The sequence below is a fragment of the Anas platyrhynchos genome, chromosome 6 (genome assembly GCF_047663525.1).
Source record: "Anas platyrhynchos isolate ZD024472 breed Pekin duck chromosome 6, IASCAAS_PekinDuck_T2T, whole genome shotgun sequence".
Taxonomy (NCBI): Eukaryota; Metazoa; Chordata; class Aves; order Anseriformes; family Anatidae; genus Anas; species Anas platyrhynchos.
In genome coordinates this window covers 26,262,399-26,281,862 of record NC_092592.1, presented here as the reverse complement: position 1 = coordinate 26,281,862, position 19,464 = coordinate 26,262,399, and the positions used below count along the sequence as shown (strand labels likewise).

Sequence of the window (19,464 nt, the reverse complement as noted above, 5' to 3'; positions counted from 1 at the left end):
AAAAGAGGAAAAGAAGTGAAAAAAGTCAGGCCTGAATGCTTGCCTACATACAGTTCTATTCAAATGAAGTGTCTGTTGAACAAACTCCACTACAATTTTGTTTTCTTTTTAGGACAGTTCTCCAGTTAATGAGTCTAACTTGCAAGCAATAGCAAACTGTTCTTATATTTATTTGTGTTTATAATTCATTTTTTTAGGTAAACGCGTAATTACTAAAGTATTGTCTTTGATTTGCACATAGTTCTTCATAATTGCATTTTAGAAGGAAATGATCCTTGTTTTCTTTATGTGAAAAACATATATTGACAGATGAGCATGTAATCTCTGTGAAAAATGTTTTGTTAAATCATTAACACTAGGTTGTTTGTCTCTTGAATCAACGACCTTTTGATGGTAACAGAGATTTCACTGTGACAGTTTTTAATATTCTTCTTTTCCCATTAGGACAAGGAGCAACAGTTTTAAAGCAGCCTCTGTTTCACTTTGATATGAATAGATAAATTGTCAAAGCTGCCAACAAGAAAGCTTCCGTATTATGCAGTATGTTGTAAGCAACACTGCATACAGTGTTCTTGCTGGTAAACACAAACTGTGCACATTTAGTTGTGCAGCTCAGTTCTCATCCTTCAGCTGAATTTAATGAGCTACAACACTGTGATGAGATTTTGGAGAATTGGGTTAGTGTGTGCTGAGTGGGAGACAGATAGGGGATGACATATTTTCTGAGTTGCCCTTTCCCACCACTCATCTGCAGAAGGGAAGGGGTAAGGATGGAATATATGCATAGTGCTTATTGTTCCACAGGAAGACACTGTTCTCCAGAATTGATTCTTTTTAAAATACTTTAACTGGGAAAGAAAATACAAAATCATATTTAGCTTTATGCCACATGTCTTTTTTGAAAGTTAGAAGAATGATTTGTTTTCAAAGTCTTGCCTGCAGCATTTCTTAGGGATATTTCACTGTGCCATTATTTCCTAGACATTTGAGCTGCAGTCCCAAGCACATACCTTAGCTCTGTGAGCATGTGTCACATTAATTATGCTCTCAGCTCTGGTTTGCTACCACTGTCTTGTTTGGTTTTTGCTTACTGGTTTGAAGAGGAAGTTGGTTCTAGTCCTGGCCTATTTTGAAGCCATCTGAAAACAGCTAAAAACAAGCTAAATCACAGCCAAATGGGTAGTAAATAATACATACAACCCTTAAACAGGAAATTTAGCAGCTTGGTAGCTGAGGAAGTCACTAAGGCTCCCATCAGCAGCAAGATATAGTGGAGTTAACGGCTCTCAGCGCTATCGTGCATAGAGCACCAGTATCTAGCTTTTGAAGTGTAATTCTCATCTATTCTTTGGAGACCTAAACTCTTTGTGCAGCAAATGGGGAGAATTAGGTGTCTAAAAATGAGGATCCATCTTGCCATCATGCAAAGGGCCTAAAAAGGCACTCAGTAGCTTACAAAAATACTGAGGCCTGACATTATTTTTTTCCTGAGTAACCCTAATAACTCAGGCTCCCAGTGAAGCCTTTGTGGGACTGGGATTTGCAGCTGAATACTTCTGAAGATTCTCCTTTTTAAAAGCATAACTAACTCAATGTTTTCTTTTGAAACCTGGTCATAAGAGAAAGTAAAGGGCACTTGTGCTCTTTACCAGCCTGGTGGCTAGAGTAGCTGCTTGGGAAGAGAAAGCCTCATGTTCAGCTGAGAGCAGCATGCATTTGCTACCTCTGAGAGAAAGGCTTTAACTAGGATGTGGGTCTGTCTGCAGTGGAGTTGTGCCAATATGTAGTCGAGTGTTTAAAATTTATGGGACCAAGAAGAAGAGAACAGAAGCAGTCAAGTGCCAAGGGTATTTCATCAACAAGGAGAAAATGGGTTTTGCTATAAACATTAATTTGATAATACACAGAAATACTGTTCTGGGAAACAGAGGCTTTTCTCTGCTTTTTCATCTCCTGTGCATCTTAAATGTAGCTATGCCTCCCTTTTGGGCAAGGACTGCACTGAAACAATGTCTTCCATTTCCCGAGCTCTAATCACTAAGTTATTGTAGAAAAGATGGATAGCAACACCACCTCATCCTTTTGTAGTGCTCTGGGATGCTGTGCTGTGTTTTGTGTCTGTGGCCATGCTGACTACATCCCATTAACCTGGCTAGCCCTTAGGAGATCCTTAGTGTGGGCATATCCCAACTGCAAATCCTAAAAAAGCTTTTCTATGAGACCAACTCCATCTCTGTGCATGGGGAAGTTGAAAAGTGAAGTCTAAGTAAGGTATCTGTAGCAGCCATGCAGACATGTGGGAAGTGAAAAGAGGGCTGTGAGCTGCTCTCTGGGACTTAGTACCTATATTCCACTGCAGTTTGGCTTCAGATGGCCTAAGTGCTTTTTTGGAGCTGGGCCAGTAATTTTACCATCATGCTTTTGGTGGCCAGAGTACATTACTCTTTCTGAGTTTGATATGCTTTGAGTATTTTAAAGTGTTCAGCATGATTTCAGCCGTTCAAGACAATTGATGGAAGATAGAACTATCAGGTTCTGCTTCTTATTTCAGTAATGTTTGTACTGCAGTTTGTGAGTGTTTTACATGATTTGACTGGCTGTGTCCCTGAATTCTTTACTAATACTTCTGGTAAAAATGTAACAGATTTATGTCTTAGTATTGGCTAAGTGAAAATAACCTACAAAAGGAAGAATCAAGCCTCCAAAGAGCGACATGTGCAATATTTATTGAGTTCTCTGGCAGCTGTTGCTAATCTGTTGAGGTGAGTTATTTTAGGCCTTTATAAAGTTAAAGTTCTTAGGAAAAAAAAAGATGAATTGGAAATTTGATATCAAACTTTGGGAACACAAATAATGATTTGTTAACAATTAATAGTTAATTATTACAAAAGTTATCATTACAATTATTACAAAAAAATAAATATTAATAATAGTTAACAATTACATAAAATTACTTCATCATCATGAATGACAGAGTTGTTGGTAAGGTTCCAGCTGAGAAGGTATGAGGTAGCTTGGAAAAATGGCAAGTTAAGAAAGGAAATGGTATGTTGAAACGGCATTGTTTTTTCTTTAATAAATTTTTCCTAAAGCAAGAAATATTGTAATGTTTTTCAACACGGAGAGAGACACAGCAGGGTCAGGTTTTGTTTTTTGATAAGAGAATTAGTCACTGCAGAGAGGTGCTTTTGCAGAAGTCCAGTACAGAACTGCAAATTGTGTACTAAACTGTAAATATTTTTTCAATAAAGGATATAATTTTGTAATCAAAACAACATAAAATAATAATCATCACAGTGCTTTCTAAGTTATCCACAGATTAATGTTTTTCTGTTGGTTACACTATTTGTGACTTTGTAGTCCAAATTAGGAAAGCCTCATCTGTGAAAGCTTCTCTTCATGAAGAGATGCAGGAGATCCTTTGAATATATGGTTTAAAATTACTTCATCAGTACTTAAATAATCATTGAAAATTGTATGTAGTATGTAATTGAAATAACTTGGCAGAATTCACCATACCAATATAGTTTACTGGTGCAACTGTTATCTTCATGCTCCTTATGTCTCTCATATAAATGACTATATAAAGGCAAAAATGTCTTGTTTATATTACATTAATTATCCTCATATCTAAACAGCTCATAGCAGGACTACAGAAAAGATCATGATTATTCTGTTTCTGTTTAATTAGAATGATATTTTCAAGTGATGTTCATAATCCACAATTCAATCATTTATTCTACTTCATAAAAATATTACGAAACTTTTTAAATTTTTGATTAAAAATCATTTAGGTCATAGTCTAGTCCTGTGATTTCTTTTGTGAATCAGTACTGGACTCAGTACTTTTTAAAAAGGCTAAACATATTTCCTAAAATAAATTTGGGAAAATCACCACTGATTAAAAGTGAGTGAATTGTTGAGGAAGAGCGTTGTGTTAGACAACTGTAGATATGAGAAAAAGGTCATCATTTTCACATAACTTCTGATGTCAGGAATGAAAAGGATCCTTCCCAGGTGGTAAGTCTGTGCTAGGCACCTGTACAATTAAATACCATTCTAGTTCAGCTGTAACTCTATTAGACAATAATATTACAATAATATTGCTACTATTCTAGGGTAGCAATAATTTAGATATGTTTCTTAGATGGAACAGTTCTTATTATGAAAAACTCTTTTTATGTACCTCTGAAAATGTGGGAGTATACAAACACCAGTATTTTGGGGGAGTTTTGCCTGGTTAATTGCTCTTATGTCATCATTTCAATACTGTGTAAATAATAATTTTTGCTTGTAAAGTCGAATAAACTATATTTGTATACAATCTTGTATTATCTACTAAGGTGATACGTGCTACAGCACAGTTGTGAATAGATTTATAAGGGCATTGGACAACAGAAAAATTACATGACATGATCTATATAAAATTCAGTGTTAGTAGTCAGAAATGACAGGAATATAAAGTAAACTAACTTATTAAGTTAGTTCATAGAGCAGTTTAAATTATGTATCATATGTTCGCTGCGGTGTTTTTTTGTTTTTATTTTTGTTTGGCTTTAGTTTATGTAACAACTTAAGTTTAGATGTATTTCAGGAGTTCACTTAATTGAATTTATGAGTATCTAGGCTCCTGTTTCCCATTAGGACCACAAATAGTCCAGTTAGCCTGATGTGCAGTCAGCCATCTCAGCTGTATGATATACTCATCTGATGTTTTATATAGTGTTGTCATTAAGTTAACACATGATTTGTGTCAGATGCTGTCATCCTTAAAGAAGATGTCTCAAGCACAGATTTATAGATACATGTGTTAAAATAGCCACCATAAAGCTCCTTTGCTGCCACCAAAGTTTCTTCCTGAAAACTTACAACACTAGCAGCACTGAAACACATTAACTGTGTTTGTTTCTTTGTAGGGAAATAGGTGTAGGATTTATCACATAAAGGCATGATTCTGGGCTTTAAAGTGAGATGTCTGCTGTTGATTAAGAAACACGTTTCTGTTCTCAGTATAGCGCATGTGCTATAGTTTGAAATGCATTCCTTAATCCACTCCCACAACTAACTGAAAACAAAATAACCTGTTAGGAAACCAGCATGGCACAGTTGGCTAGGCAGGGAGCAGAGAAATCTGACTGTGGCTTCCCAGAGCACCTGTCAGGTTTTCTGCCCCCTTCATGCCTGGACTAGGTTTGAACAAATAAAATTAACTATTTGTGGGACAGAATAGTAGGGTCCCTGACCCGGTGCAGGAAGACTGTGGAAACAAAGCATTGTCTCTGAGGGGCTGGGAAAGAGGTGATGAGAAGCATGTAGAAGAGATGCCATGGAGGATTGTATAAAATAGCATGCTAGGAAAAGAAGTTTTATTATTGTATCCATTGAGAAGGATGGCAAAAAGGAATTGACATCTAGCTGAGCAAGCATATATCATTGTTCAACAGTAATTATCACCAACAATATTCTATTTATCCCTAATCATTTTTCTTGCTTCCTTTCTAGTGTCCTCCTTTTTTCTTCAGAGTGGTTGAACAGGATAATCATTAACCCTTGTTTCTGTAGGAGAAGACAATTCTTCATGCCTTCTTATTGGCACACATGGTTGGTTTTTTAACTTTAAATTTCTCTTAGTTTTTACCAAAGCCGCAGTTTATGGCTTTTATAACAACAGAGGTTTCTGGAGAGGGATTCCTAGACTAGTCTTTCACCAAGATTTAATTCCTCAGAGCTAAACTGCTTGTAGAGAGTTCTCCTATATTATGCATTAAACAAAGTCTTATTTTACTATTGAACAGCTGTAAATTTTCAAGATTTCTGTGCAAGTCATGTTCTTTCTAACAATAGCTGAATTGGTCATTTTGTTTGAATGTTTTTCTTTGTTTGTCTGTTTGCTTGCCTTTTCTGGAAAAGGCTTCCTGATTTAGGTGGGATATGTCTGGGCATTGCCCCAATAGAGGGATTGCCCCAGTAAATAGGAATAAGTGTTTTGAGCACACTCATTCCTGAAGGTGCCTATTGCAGAGTTCTCCCAGCTCCCCCAAGATTGTATACGTAAACAGTGACTATGTTCTCTGTGATACTTTCATTTAAATTCTTATTCTACTAATGCAGTACATTAATAGTAAACAGGCGGAAAGATGGCGTCTCTTCTTGACGTTTTATAATTGAATCACCTTATTTTCTGAAGTTTTCTATTTTTGTGTTATGAGGTCATTACAATAAAAAAGCATTGTAGGAAAGATGCTATTTATTTTATTGATTTACATGAGTAGTGACCTACATTATTTTTGGCTCAATACTACTCTAAGTTGATATGTCATCTGCAGGTACTTGTATTTCCTTTACTTATTTTAAGCCATGGAAGAAAATATGTTTCTGAAGTTCAAATTGAAATTCAGTGAAGAATTGCTTATGTTCTTTTAAGTCTACTTCCCTTGGCATCTGTTGCCTCTGACCTTCCAGTCTGGCTTTAGTCCTGTGGAACTGGTCCACAGTCCACATATCTCTGGTTCTTGTGGTGTTTTCCAGGAGAAGGAAAAATATATATGAACAGTTGTATATGTTGGGAATTTGAATATGGAGCTGAATTTGCTCTGCTTGAAAGCAGACGGGGGAAAACAAACTGGAAAAACTTAAATGATTTTTCTTTGTTAGAAAATGCATTTCATTTTGAATTATCTGTAACAAAATACTAAACTAAGGGTACTTGACAAAATTCTTTGCATCCTCATCCCATATTCTGATATATTTAGAATGAAACTAGGGATTTAAAAAGTAGTTTTCGAATATCTACGTATAGAAAAATATATAAACAAAAAATGTACACTGACAATCTATCCTGCTTTACTATACCTTTTACTTACTTTTCCATCTTTGACATACTGCTCCCTTGGTTTGTATGCTCTCAGCTTTATATTCTTGCTCTATGGTTATTAAAATGAAATACATAATAACATTCTGTGGACCACTTTGAGCGAGCAAACTGCTGTAGAGTTTATATCTCTGCTTTGCTTCAGCTGCCATTATTGACATTTTGTTTAACATTTTTAGGCTTGTTCCTAAATAAAGAGTAAATGCCAAATTACCACAGCACATTTGATGTGAATGAGTCATCATCCTTAAATTAAAAAAAAAGAAAAGTGATGACTGTTCAGTTGCTTTATAGGTCATTGTTGCCATCCCAAGTGACTGGTTTGAAATTTCCAGTAATTCACTAGTACCTTGAGTAGCCAGCAGTGTTTTTTTATTATTATTATTTTTGGTTTTTAGTTTGTTTGTTTGTTTGTTTGTTTTTTGTCCAGTCCTTAGGGAGTATTGTTTTAGGTAATCCAACCATTGTAGCCTCTGTGTCTGCAAAGGCACAACTATTCTCCATATTCCTGTGCATGTTTATTTTCATTATCTTGTAGAAATAATATTAAATATATATATATATATCATTGTATCTTGAAACTTAGCTGCAACACAACCATATTTTTTTTCAGATTCTGGAAAGTAGATTAAAATCCACTGTCTTCATAAAAAAAACCTGTAAACAAAGCAAGAGCTCTGGACTTTTGTAGGAGCACTGTGTGCTTTAGTTTTTGATGGTGATACCTGCCTGTTTCTTGGTCTACAGTGTAATACCAGCAATGCAGTTGCCAACAATGGAGATGAAAATAATTTTTGATGATATCCAGGCTGTCAGAGTGTCACTACTGTGACTGGAGGATATGTGCTAAATGCGGTCTTTCGTCATTGGCTGTGCCTCTTTCCCACCACCATGACGTTTTAAAAGAGAATCTCTTTTAACTGTCCCAAGTCTGCATTCATTTCTTGGGCAAAAGTACCATTTAGTTTAGCTGGAGTATTTAGCATGAGAAAGAAGTGGAAGATGTGACCTTATATTTTTTGCTGTTGTTGTTGTTTCATAGTAGTATGCAAAATGTGGAAAGTCAGTCATATTTCATTGGTATTTGGCATCTGCTCAACAACTGATTGCTCTTCTCAGAGCTTTTTTGGAAAGTTTGCAGCACCATAATGACAGCTTTCTAAACACAGATGTCCTCTTGGTACAACCTATAATTTTTTATGAAAGATGTATCGATGTCAGGAATTTGAACGAAGTACTGGAATTAGTTGAACATTCTTGTTATGAATATGTATTGAAAATATCTACAGTATATATATATTGTAAGTTGGGGAAAGAGCTTGCAGTGTCTGAAGGCATAGACTATGATACAAAATAGCTAAGCTTTCAGGATGTGATATAAGAAAAAAAAAATGTTTCTTTTGTAAATGCACTTGATATGTTTTAATATTTTTCCCGCTATCTTTTATGTTGTACAAGTGCGTACAACTTGAAGGATCAAGAATCTCAAAGACACATTTAGATAATCAGGGATTTGGCTACAGAAGATGTCTAATAGCTCAGAGGCCAGGAGTAGCTATGAAATGTTCTTGTAAAGCCCCATCAGTAGCCTCTTCCTCGTTTCATCTACATCTCAGCTAAGCCATCAGGAACTGGGTATTCAAACACAGATTTCCCCTCCTTAAGTCAGTTGCTTTTGTTGAGGTAACTCCTCTTAAATGTAATTAGTAATTACAAGTCCATTCAAAGATTAATGTGTAAGATGATAAACTCACAGTAACTTGTGATAGTAGTAGTAAAAGACATGATATTTTTAGTAAAAGAATTCTCAGTACTTACCTGTGGGGGCATTATTTACCTATACATACAAATTATCTACATACATGTAGACAGGGCCTAATGGTTAGTATAATACTTGTAAGTTCAGACTTGAAGAAAAAAGGAAACTCTCCTTTATTAACCATTGAGATTTTAAATAATGATAACAAGGTCCATTCTGTGTTCTTTTTCTAGTCAAGCTTACGTGATATCAGGGTGCCATACAGCAAATACCTCTAGCAACTAAGAAAATTAGGGGGAATATACTTCAATATTGTAGTATTTTACTTTTTTTTTTTTTTTTTTTTTTTTTTTTTTTTTTTGTGCAGCTGTGCAGCCTTGATATAAATATTGCAGTTGTTTTGACTATAGCTAACTTTATGTAGCTTCCATCTATCTGTAATTGTAAAAGGCTTTGATTTATTTTCAGGTCATGCCACTAGATTTTGGGTCATGCCACACCACTAATAACACGTCATTCAGATTCAGAATAGATACTTTTAAGTTAGAATGCTCCATCAGAAATGATGCAAAACCATAACTGTTAGTTATAAATGCTTTCTTTTTAGGTTTTAACTGGGTCATACTGTGATGATTCAATGTTATGATACTTTTTTTTTTTTCTCTTTTCTTTTACTTTTGGTTGACAATAAAATCACTTGCATGGTATACATGCATGTGTGCCTGTGTGTGGCCCAAGCTGAGCTGCTGCTTGGCATGCCTTGGATCATGACCTTTTGCCAAACCTCAGCAGTAGCTCTTGGGGAAAAAATGTAAACATACAACCAAATTCACCCTGGTTGCTTTATTTAGCTTAGTGAAAGTTGATACTCATTGTTTCAATGCAAAAAACTCTTTCCTAAATTAGAAAATAGGAGATGGTAATTATAATATTTCAATAAAATTAATTATGTAAAAAATACAAGTGGGAGGAAAGATAAAAGGTTCTTCTAATGTAGAAATAAATACAGCAAGTAACATGTGTGATCATTTTATTTATATATTTTAGTCACATTTTAGTCCTCCAAGGATGACAAGGAAGGAAACACCTATTTTGTTAGGCCAGAAGTATATGGAAACATTATAGAATAATGCTAATTACTAAGAAAGTGCCAAGATTGTGGGTACTACAATTGTAATCATCTACAATTTTCTGAGAATATCCTTAGAGATATCTTAGAATATCCTCTTTTTAGAATGACCTAGGTAATTTATGTGTAATTTCCAAAATATGAAGGCCAAATGTCCTTGTTTGGGACAGTGCAACTGATGAACACTTTTCCTTGAAATAGTCTTGCTTCTACTAACATTAAATGAGACATTTTTATTCCTGTAGAAGATAGTTTAAGATTAGGCTGTTTTTTCCTATGTGGTTACAAGTTATGGAGAAACAGAGCAGAGTTTCCATAAACTGGAACATAGAACATTTCAGTAAATGGGAGACCTTTGTCTACGTGGTTGTTTTGACTGGCATTAAAACTTACCTGCCAACAGTCTGCCACTCATTGATTCCTTTATGTTTGTTGTGTGTTGTTGACAGTGTTGGTTATAAGAGATCTAATTCACTCCATCTAATTACAACTTGCAGAGCATTTAGATGAGCTGGCGGTTAACAGACAATGTGTGTAATTGGTGTAAAGATTAAAATTGTCAGTTTCCCCTGCCTGAAATGTGGATATTTGCTCTGAACTATGCCTCTAAGTAGTTTTTCAGATGGATCCCTGTGTGAAGCATGAAATAAAGTAGCACAGATCCAAAAGGTCTATGTTATCAGGCTGTTTGTTATTGTCATTTTTTTGTTTTGTTTTATTTTGGTTTGTTTGTCTTTTAAGTTCCAATAATACAGAAGTTCAGATAATGAGAACAGTGTCCTTTCCTTCTTTTCTATGTGACTTTTCTACAAACCAAAGAAATATCTTTGACTTCTCTGACCTCCTTTAGCATACTGCATAAGGAAAAGGGTCTGCATTTAATTCTTGAGGATATTGTCGGTAGTGCTGCCTAGAGAAGGCTAAGCCCTGATGTTTGGTGTGAACAGAATGAGAGTAGACCAGATGAATATTTGAAGGTCTATTTAAAAAAAAAAAAAAAAAAAAAAAAAAAAAAAGGTTTTGAGAACTTTTGGCTCATGTAGTGAATAATTTCCTAAACTATCAAAGGAAAACACACTGACATATACTCACATACACTCACATTAATAAACTCTTGTCTTTGCAAGCTTATTGGACTCTGGAGAAGAGACTGCAAAAGTTTTGTACAAGTCGTTTGTTTAGGAAAAGGTATGGAAAATTCTGAGTTAGATGTTTGGAGGAATGATCACAATTTGTGGACCATATAAAAGCAGAAGAAAGATAACCTAGTAGCTGCTGCTGGTACCAGGGAGCCAAGATGAAAATGAGCACAACATTAAAACAACATCAACAAAACCCAACGTTTCTTTAATGTCTAGTGTTTTTGTGATATCATGAAATGACATCACCATGTCATGATGATGAAATATCATCAACTGTATTTCACGTCTGATTAGATCAGCAACTGTCGCTTTCATCCAAATCCAGCAGGAGGAGACAAAGCAAGCAAGAAACTGCTTTGCCTGGATTAGGGAGTAGGGCAGAGTACCCACAGGAGGATGGCTGCAGTCCCTCTTTCCTCTTTGTTGTCTGTGGAGTTGTTGTGTTCTTTGTCAGACTGTCCATAAGAACCAGCGCAAGCACTAGGTTTGTCATCTGTGCTGTTGCCTTTGTGGTACTTACTGATTTCCAGGAGAAAGAAAAGAGTTTGGACCTATGTGTAAAGTTGTCATAGAGTGTGCATCTCACCATCAAGGTCCTTCCCAAGCTTTTGCTCCTTTCTGGCACATTTATCTGGGCCCTGAACAGCTGCTTTCCTTTTACTTTCCCCTCTCAAGTGCCATCTTTTCTGTTGCTGCCTCTGGCTCATAGTGTTCTTTGCTTGCCACTCTGGGAAATTTTATGGGCTTTTTCCGAGACCCAGTAGTAACAGGGAAAAGGGAGCACTTCTGGGTTTTATGCTTTCTACTGGCTTAGCATCCAGTGTTGTTGTGGCTCATGTAAATAATGCTTACCTATGCTATGTAATGCATATATTTAAAATATGTATACATCTGTAGATATATATGCACATGTTCATGCATCACTTTTTAAAAGTTACACCAGTACTTGAAAAGAGTGATATTGCATTTTTAATATTTTCTTACAACATCCATTGTACTTGTGTTGTACTCAGATTAGCATATTTTATTGGGATTGAATGATTAATGAATAATGATTTATTAATAAAAACAACAACAGAAATAAAAGGAACTGTGGAATATCAAACAAGCTAAGATAATCAAAACATCAAACAAGCTAAGGTAAAAACAGTAAGAAACAACCACTGTTTTTTTGGAGAGGCTATAAAGTTTTCTAAATTGTTTCATAGCTTTATGAATCCTTGTTACTTCATTTTAAGTACTTAATCACAAACACTGTAAACAAGTAAACATGTATGGTCTGCAGTACTTACATGTATGTATTAGAAAGACTCAAAGCACAACTTATTGTTCCATTTAAGTTTTAAATATTTAGCTCCCTTCCTACCTTTCTCCTTTTTTTTTTTTTTTTTTTTTCAGTAATGTCACAAGATGAGGTGCAGCATATACTTGGTTTCTGTCAGCTGTGCTTTTGATAGCCCTGCATTTCTTATAGGCAAGACAGAACTTGTACATAAGTAATCTGAATGTCTTTTCACCTTCTTAAGGGGTTTGAGTGTTACATGATTCAAGCTGAAAGCTGAACTTGACTTTTAATAGTCTGAGATCTCTGCTAGGGACATATCACTCATCAGCATCATCACTAAAATGGATCTGATGCAGAAGTTTTTGAACTGTATTAAAAATTGCAAAAATGATAAACAAAATAAATATATATATATATTTATTATTAGGAACTATTTGGACTTTCACATTAAAATTTATCTTAATGTAAGTTAAATATTTATGATAAAATCTTGCCCTATTGAATGTAATCACACCTAGTGGAACTACAATTTCACCCAGTGTGCATTTTCTTTACAATAAAGTAAATAGTCATAAATAAGGTGACTCACACAGCTGCTGATACATCCATCCTTTGGCAGTCAAGCAGTTGCTGGTATGTGCTGTAATATGCTGGAAGTGGCCAGTCAGAGAAACAATACTGATATTATTGCACACCAGTCATTCCCTATGAATTGTAAATTGTCAGAAGATGAACACTGACTCTACAAGAATTTACAGCGTTCATCTCCTAGGCCTGCTTATCTAATTGCACTGAAGGCATTTCTTCAGAGTTCACATCATGAAGAGTCCTGAGACAATTCAGTAGTAAATCTCTGCAGGGACTGAATTGAGAGCAATGTCATGGCCCCAAGCACTGTGCCAAGAGCAGATGAGATTGCTAATGCCAGTGAAATATTCTTTATCTGCACAACAACTGATCCTCTGGATTGTCACCAAGTACAAAATGAAGCACCTATCTGCCAAATATGAAAATTTGCTTATATTTCAGGACAGAAACTTGACCTATCTGTTTATGTCTCATGTGCCAGCTGCTTTGCCTACATTAGGTGAAAATGAGAAATTTATTAAGTGTTAAGTGCATAGCACAATGAATAAGCAAACTAAAAGTCCCTTGTTTTGCCGACTATTTTATTCACTCATTGATTAAAACATTTTTTCCTTGGGCAAGAGTGGCTGGTAAGCTTGTTTTGAAAATTACAAATAGGAGAATAATTAAAAACATTTTGTTTAGCACCTAATCTTCACTTTCTTACTTAGAAAAATATGTTTTCATAAACTGCAAATGATGTAATGCTTTTGGTGTTATTATTTACAATTTTTTTTTTATTTTTATTTTTTTTTTAATGACAGACAACGGTTAGAATTGCATTACATTTCTCACTCGGTATGTACAGCAGTAATACAGTAGGTAAAGTGATAATTAATTGCTCCTCCTATTTTGTCTTTCTAGAGATCTGAAGAATAATTTGATTAGCACAATTGAGCCAGGGGCCTTCAATGGACTTTCAGAGCTAAAGCGCCTGTAAGTATTAATTCCATTTGAATTATTCTGAAAATTGCATTTGTATCAACATTTCTATCCTTGGGCAACTCAAATATGCCAACAAGCATATTAATAACATAAGGACACTGGCTGTAGAATAGAAAATTACACACTATACTTTTTACATTTACCATGATTTTTTTTTCTTTCCCTTCTTCCCCCCGCCCCCCTCCCCCCTTTTTCCCCATTTAAATATGTTTGCTCTTCAATAAATATCCTAAAGAGTACATCTACAAACAAACCTAATTAGAAGAATTAAAACAAACCTTGATTTAGCAGACAAGATGTCACTTTAGACATTCATTGGAACTAAAACTAAGTGGTGTAAGTAAGCGTAAACATTACTTTTTTTCTATAATTTTTTTTTTCATAATGTAAGATTTACTTATTTTTATCACAGGCCAGTTCTGTAAAATAAGTTCCTAGAAAGGAAACTTTATTTGTTTCAGAATTTGTCTACAATCTTCTTATCTCTCACATTGACTTTGCTTGATATTTTTTTTTATTAGTAGTATTTATTCATTATTTTTTTAATTATTATTTTTAAGGAAAGAGACTTATATAATTTATCTCCTGTCCATCATTCTTGCATTCTTGTACTGAAAATCTTATCAAAGTGCTTTCAGAAGTACTGCTTGATTACTAAGCAATATTTGTAAGAACTTATCAAAGTTACTACATGTCATTGAGGTGGGGCTTTTCATTTTAAATTAACAAGGGCTAAAGCCTCTGTAATTTTTCTCACCTTGAAGAACAGGTGAGAAGAACTAAGAATCCTCTTTATAATTTTCCAAGTGAATGCATCCAAGTGGCCATGTACTTGCTGAGAAGGCTGACAGAGGTCTGCCTAGCCATCATGTATGCTGTCTCATGTGTGAAGAGACCTGTGAGAAAACATTATTTTAGAGGAATGCTAAGATTTAAATGAGGAGTAATGCAAATCTACAGGAAAACAAATTTATGGATCATTCTGCTTTTTTGCTCTGAGGTTAAATTCTCGAATTGCATGCTGTAATTAAAAGACTTCCAGCTCTGATCACACACCTAGCAGTGAGTTTTAGTGTTTGATCAAAAGACATGATACATATGAAGTCAGAGCAGAATATGCTTTGTTTTTTTGTTTTTTTTTTAAATGCCATAAAAAAAATGAAGTTGAAACTTTCTTGCTCACTCTGTATATAGGGATAACAACAAAATGAAGTGATCAAAATGAGCTCTAATTATTGCTTTGGCCGTATAGTCTAATAACACAACCCTGACCTCTGGTGGGAAAATCGTGAAACCTGTACAAGTCCTGGGTTGGACATTTGAAGACTGCACAGGTGAAGCCTTAGGTCAGCTACCAAAGTCCAAGAAGGTGAAGTCATTAGGCTTTGGGAAAAGTGAGATTAAATTTCTCTTCTGTAAACAAGGGATGGCTATGTTGCGATGTCTCATGCTAAATCTAAAAAGAAAAAGCAAAACAACAACAACAACAAAACATTTTTTCTGGTATGAGCAAGTAACACTGGGAACAACTGAGAGACAATGAGTTGATTAATTACAAGATTTTCAAATTTCATACAAATCATTTTTTCATGGTAAAAAAAAAAAAACAACAACACAAATAAATCTCTACACTGTTGTGCAGAGTAACAGACAATTGAGCAAAAGCAATAAATAGTGTAAACTCTTGTTGAATGCTGAATACAATCATTACTGTATGACTGTACTTTACACTCATATCCTCTTATTTCACATATAAAATATAAATGATTCCGTGAAAAGTAGAATTTGATGTAAATGGGCAATTGCAGGAGATACAACTATGGCAAGTCAGGCAGATAAACTGCAGGCTGTCAACATCAAAATGTTCTCTGTGAATAATTCGGAGAACTCTTATAATTTGTATTTGAATGAAAAACTGAATTATTTCAAGGGTTTACGCAAAAAGGTACACAGAAAATTGTTGAAAATTGAAAATTTATGAAGCACTAGAATTACTGCACTTGGTTATTCAACAGGGGAGAGTCTTGGTTTCTCTAGCATCAATTTTACAAGTCAACATTATTAAACTGAATGTCTTTCTCCTGAAAAGGAACACCAGTTCTGTACATTATGAATTGAATTATACCTAATATAATATGTATTATTCTGGAAGAACGCGCAAGAAGCAGTCTTTTCTTTTTGCTTTAAAAAGCAGGTTCTACAATATAGGGACTTCAGCCATGTACATGTTACTGTGAAAATAACACTGAAAAAGGCTTTGAGAAGAGGACATGTACATAGCCTTTTGCTTTGTTAAAAATACTATTTTGCTGTGTCACGTGTTGAGAAATACGTACTTATTTTGATTAGTGTAGGTAAAATTTACTCTTCCTACCCAAATTATGCTCCACACTGTGATGCATTTCTTCTGTATGTGTTCAAACTTTGCTTAGGCCAAAAGAAAGTCACCCAACTGAGAATTCTGGGTGAGTTCTTGTTTACTGTGTATCTGTTCTAAAAGAAAGATAAATATATGTGTTTGCCTTAAGTTTGCATGTTTAAGTCTTCTATGTAGCTTTTATTAGGAAAATTTAAAGAATAACTGCTAATATGCAATTAATGCACTATATTGTTATCCAGATTATTTTCTTCAGCTGTTGTCTACTTAATGTCCCTGATTAGCATTTAAGAAATATTTCCATTCTAATGCAATGTTTCATCGTTTAATTGCACAACAGTATATTCTTTGTCTGAAGCCTTCTGAATTCTGAAGGCAAATTCTGAAGAAATTGCCTTTTCATACTAGCTGATTGGATATGTCTCCATGAAAGCACCAACTGGATTTATCTTTATTCTCCTGTTTTGATTTTTGTGTTCTCATATAGCAATAGAAAAATAGGGAATCCGCACAATGCAACAAAGGACTTAGAAGGCTACCTCTGGTTCTTTAACAAAAATAAATTCATAATGTTCAGATAAATTTTAATGTTTTTAAAGATCTATAATCATTTAAAATCCTTACATAAGTGAAATTATATACATATATAAAAAACTTGATAAGAAGGAATACTATAGTCAAAGTTGAAAATCAAACATTTGAAAATTAAATGTTATTTCAGAATACTCCAAGGGCAGTATTTCTATTGTTATCATTGTTTATACCTATTTTTATCTCCTTTCTAGAAGGATTCTATGCATTTTGTTGTATGTATGAGTTGTACAGAAAACATTCATTCACCTTTCTGTAGACAGGAGGTACAGAACATAATGCTTTGTATCATTTGTAGTCTGAGACAGACATAGTATTTGTCTTAGAAGAGTTTGTCAAATACTTAGCAAGACTGACCTTACTAGCTAAAACTTTAATTGCCCCCTGGCTTATGTGATTTCTTCAGCAAGAAATGATGTCTATGATTTGAGACATTAGTAAACAGTAAAAGTGTCAATCTTGGTTAAATGTTGCATACAATAAAATGCAGAACATAACATTTTTCATTGGTAAACAAACAGGTGCAAGTAAATTTGATATGGAAAATTATTTTAAAGATAATTTATTTATTTATTTATTTATTTGTTACATAAAATTTATTTATTTATTTATTTGTTACATTAAAACACATTTTAATGCAATTAGTTTAAATTGGAGTGCATTATGTTTAATTGTGGAATATTGCTTAATAACATTTATTTAAAATTGTGAAAGCTGTTTAATTCGATTAAAAATTCTAATTCCTCTAATTTCTTAGGCATTAAAATTAGAGACTCTATGTAGTTATGTGGATGTGTACACAAATAACACAGAACTAATGTTTCACCATTATAATTATTTTTTAATTTCAGGGATCTCTCAAATAACAGAATTGGTTGCCTAACACCAGAAATGTTTGTTGGACTTAACAGTCTTCATAAATTGTGAGTATAATACCATTCTTGTTTTAAACAGGAGAAATCCATACTGTTACATGGCCTACCTGAATACAGTTGGCAATAAACTTACATTACATCAAAATTAATTTAATATAGTCTTCCTATGAAAACAAAGAGTCTCTGCTGAGCCCATGATTGTAATTACTTGACATTTTGAGGTTTCTATTTCTATTTGTAAATGTAAAATCTATCGGAACTCCAAAGAATTAAATTGAACATATTTCATTTTCACATTGTAAAGAGACTGAATGTGACATTTGTGTTTGCATGTTTTGGAAACAAATAAAGGTCAAGCAAAAAAATGATGATTCACAAAGTTGAGACTTACACTGGTTAGAAAGTTTTAGGTTGAATGTTAGGAAGAACTTCTTTACCGAAAGGGTTGTTAGACACTGGAACAGGCTGCCCAGGGAAGTGGTGGAGTCCCCATCCCTGGAAGTCTTTAAAAGACGTTTAGATGTAGAGCTTAGGGATATGGTTTAGTGGGGACTGTTAGTGTTAGGTCAGAGGTTGGACTCGATGATCTTGAGGTCTCTTCCAACCTAGAAATTCTGTGAAAAAATTCTGTGAAAATGGATATATTGCTCCTTCTATCCATTAGAGATCAATTAGAATGTTATATATATTTTTTGTTCCTAAAAAGTATTACAGAAGAATGTAAGTAAACAGAAGAAAAAATATGTAAAGTATCAGTTAAATCTGGAATATCAGGATAGTTCTGACTGCTTCAGAAATATCAAATTTAGACTGTCCATTTAAGGTATTGTATTGTGCGTATTTTTTGTCATGGTACTTTCTAAGTCACTAATCTATCACATACAACTGCCCTAGAACATGCAATCAATTTGCATACCCATAAGCATGTCAGAGAGCATGTGTGATCAATAGATTTTCAGGTTATTATAGAAGGAGCCATCAGAAAAAAAATAAGATTATGATAGTATACCCAGGATGTTCAGTTTTAGAGAGAATCAGATGACTTGGAGGAAGGGATAAAATGTGCAATGGCCAAGTTTGCTAAAGATATAAAGATATAAGTTAATCGGAGCATTAGGTTGATTTTTGAATTAATCAGGGTAAAGGTTGATTTTGTGGAAGGACAGAAGTAATGGACAGGACTCCATGACTTCACAGTAAAAAGGGAGATGAAAAAGGGAGATGAAATTTAGGTAAACATTAAGTGATTCGAGGGAGGAAAAAAGACCAACAGTATGTTCTGGACTAATCATTAAAACTCATGAAAGATGTTTAGAGATTATAGTGGATGATGCCATGTAAACATCTGCTCAGTATCTCTTAAAAAATTAATAATAATAATTAGGCCATATTATTAAAGGATGTGAGAACAAATAAGAGAACACGCATTCTACTACTCAAAAGCCAACAACCCACACTTTAAATAACATGGGCAACTCCAGTCTGCTCAGCTCAAAAAGATGAACAAAGCTAGAAAAGGTTCATGGGAAAGAAAAAAAAGAAGAAAAAAGAAAAAAAAAAAAAGGTGAGAGCTGTGGCACAGTATAGGGAAGTACTAGGAATAAATAACTTGGTTGCAAATTTCCTGGATGGGAAAAGGACAACTGAAAGGAAAGGGAGTATGATACAAGACTGTAAAATTCTGAATAACATACAGAGACAAACAGCAACCAATTTTTTATCATCTCTCACAGTACAGAAAAAACTGTGAGGTAAATGCGGGGCAGCAGAGGGGATTTGTTTTGATTTTATTTTAACAAAAGACTAAGCTGTGGAACATGGAACATTTTGCTGCAGGATGCTGTTAAAATTTTTACATGAAGT

The 19,464-nt window shown here is 34.3% G+C and overlaps 1 protein-coding gene across 6 annotated transcripts in view; it reads left to right on the top strand.

Moving 5' to 3' along the window:
• ADGRA1 (adhesion G protein-coupled receptor A1) overlaps positions 1-19,464 on the top strand; it is a 278,267-nt gene that overhangs the window by 89,790 nt on the left and 169,013 nt on the right. For 5 of the 6 annotated variants that reach the window (XM_038181087.2, XM_038181086.2, XM_027460805.3 and 2 more), the window contains 2 exons: positions 13,678-13,749; positions 17,578-17,649. In XM_038181087.2, the coding sequence (XP_038037015.1) occupies positions 17,618-17,649 (32 nt within the window). In that variant the 5' untranslated portion in view covers positions 13,678-13,749; positions 17,578-17,617. Of the gene's footprint in view, positions 1-5,583; positions 5,602-13,677; positions 13,750-17,577; positions 17,650-19,464 lie in introns of those variants that run through there. The other variant, XM_038181088.2, reaches the window with a different exon arrangement.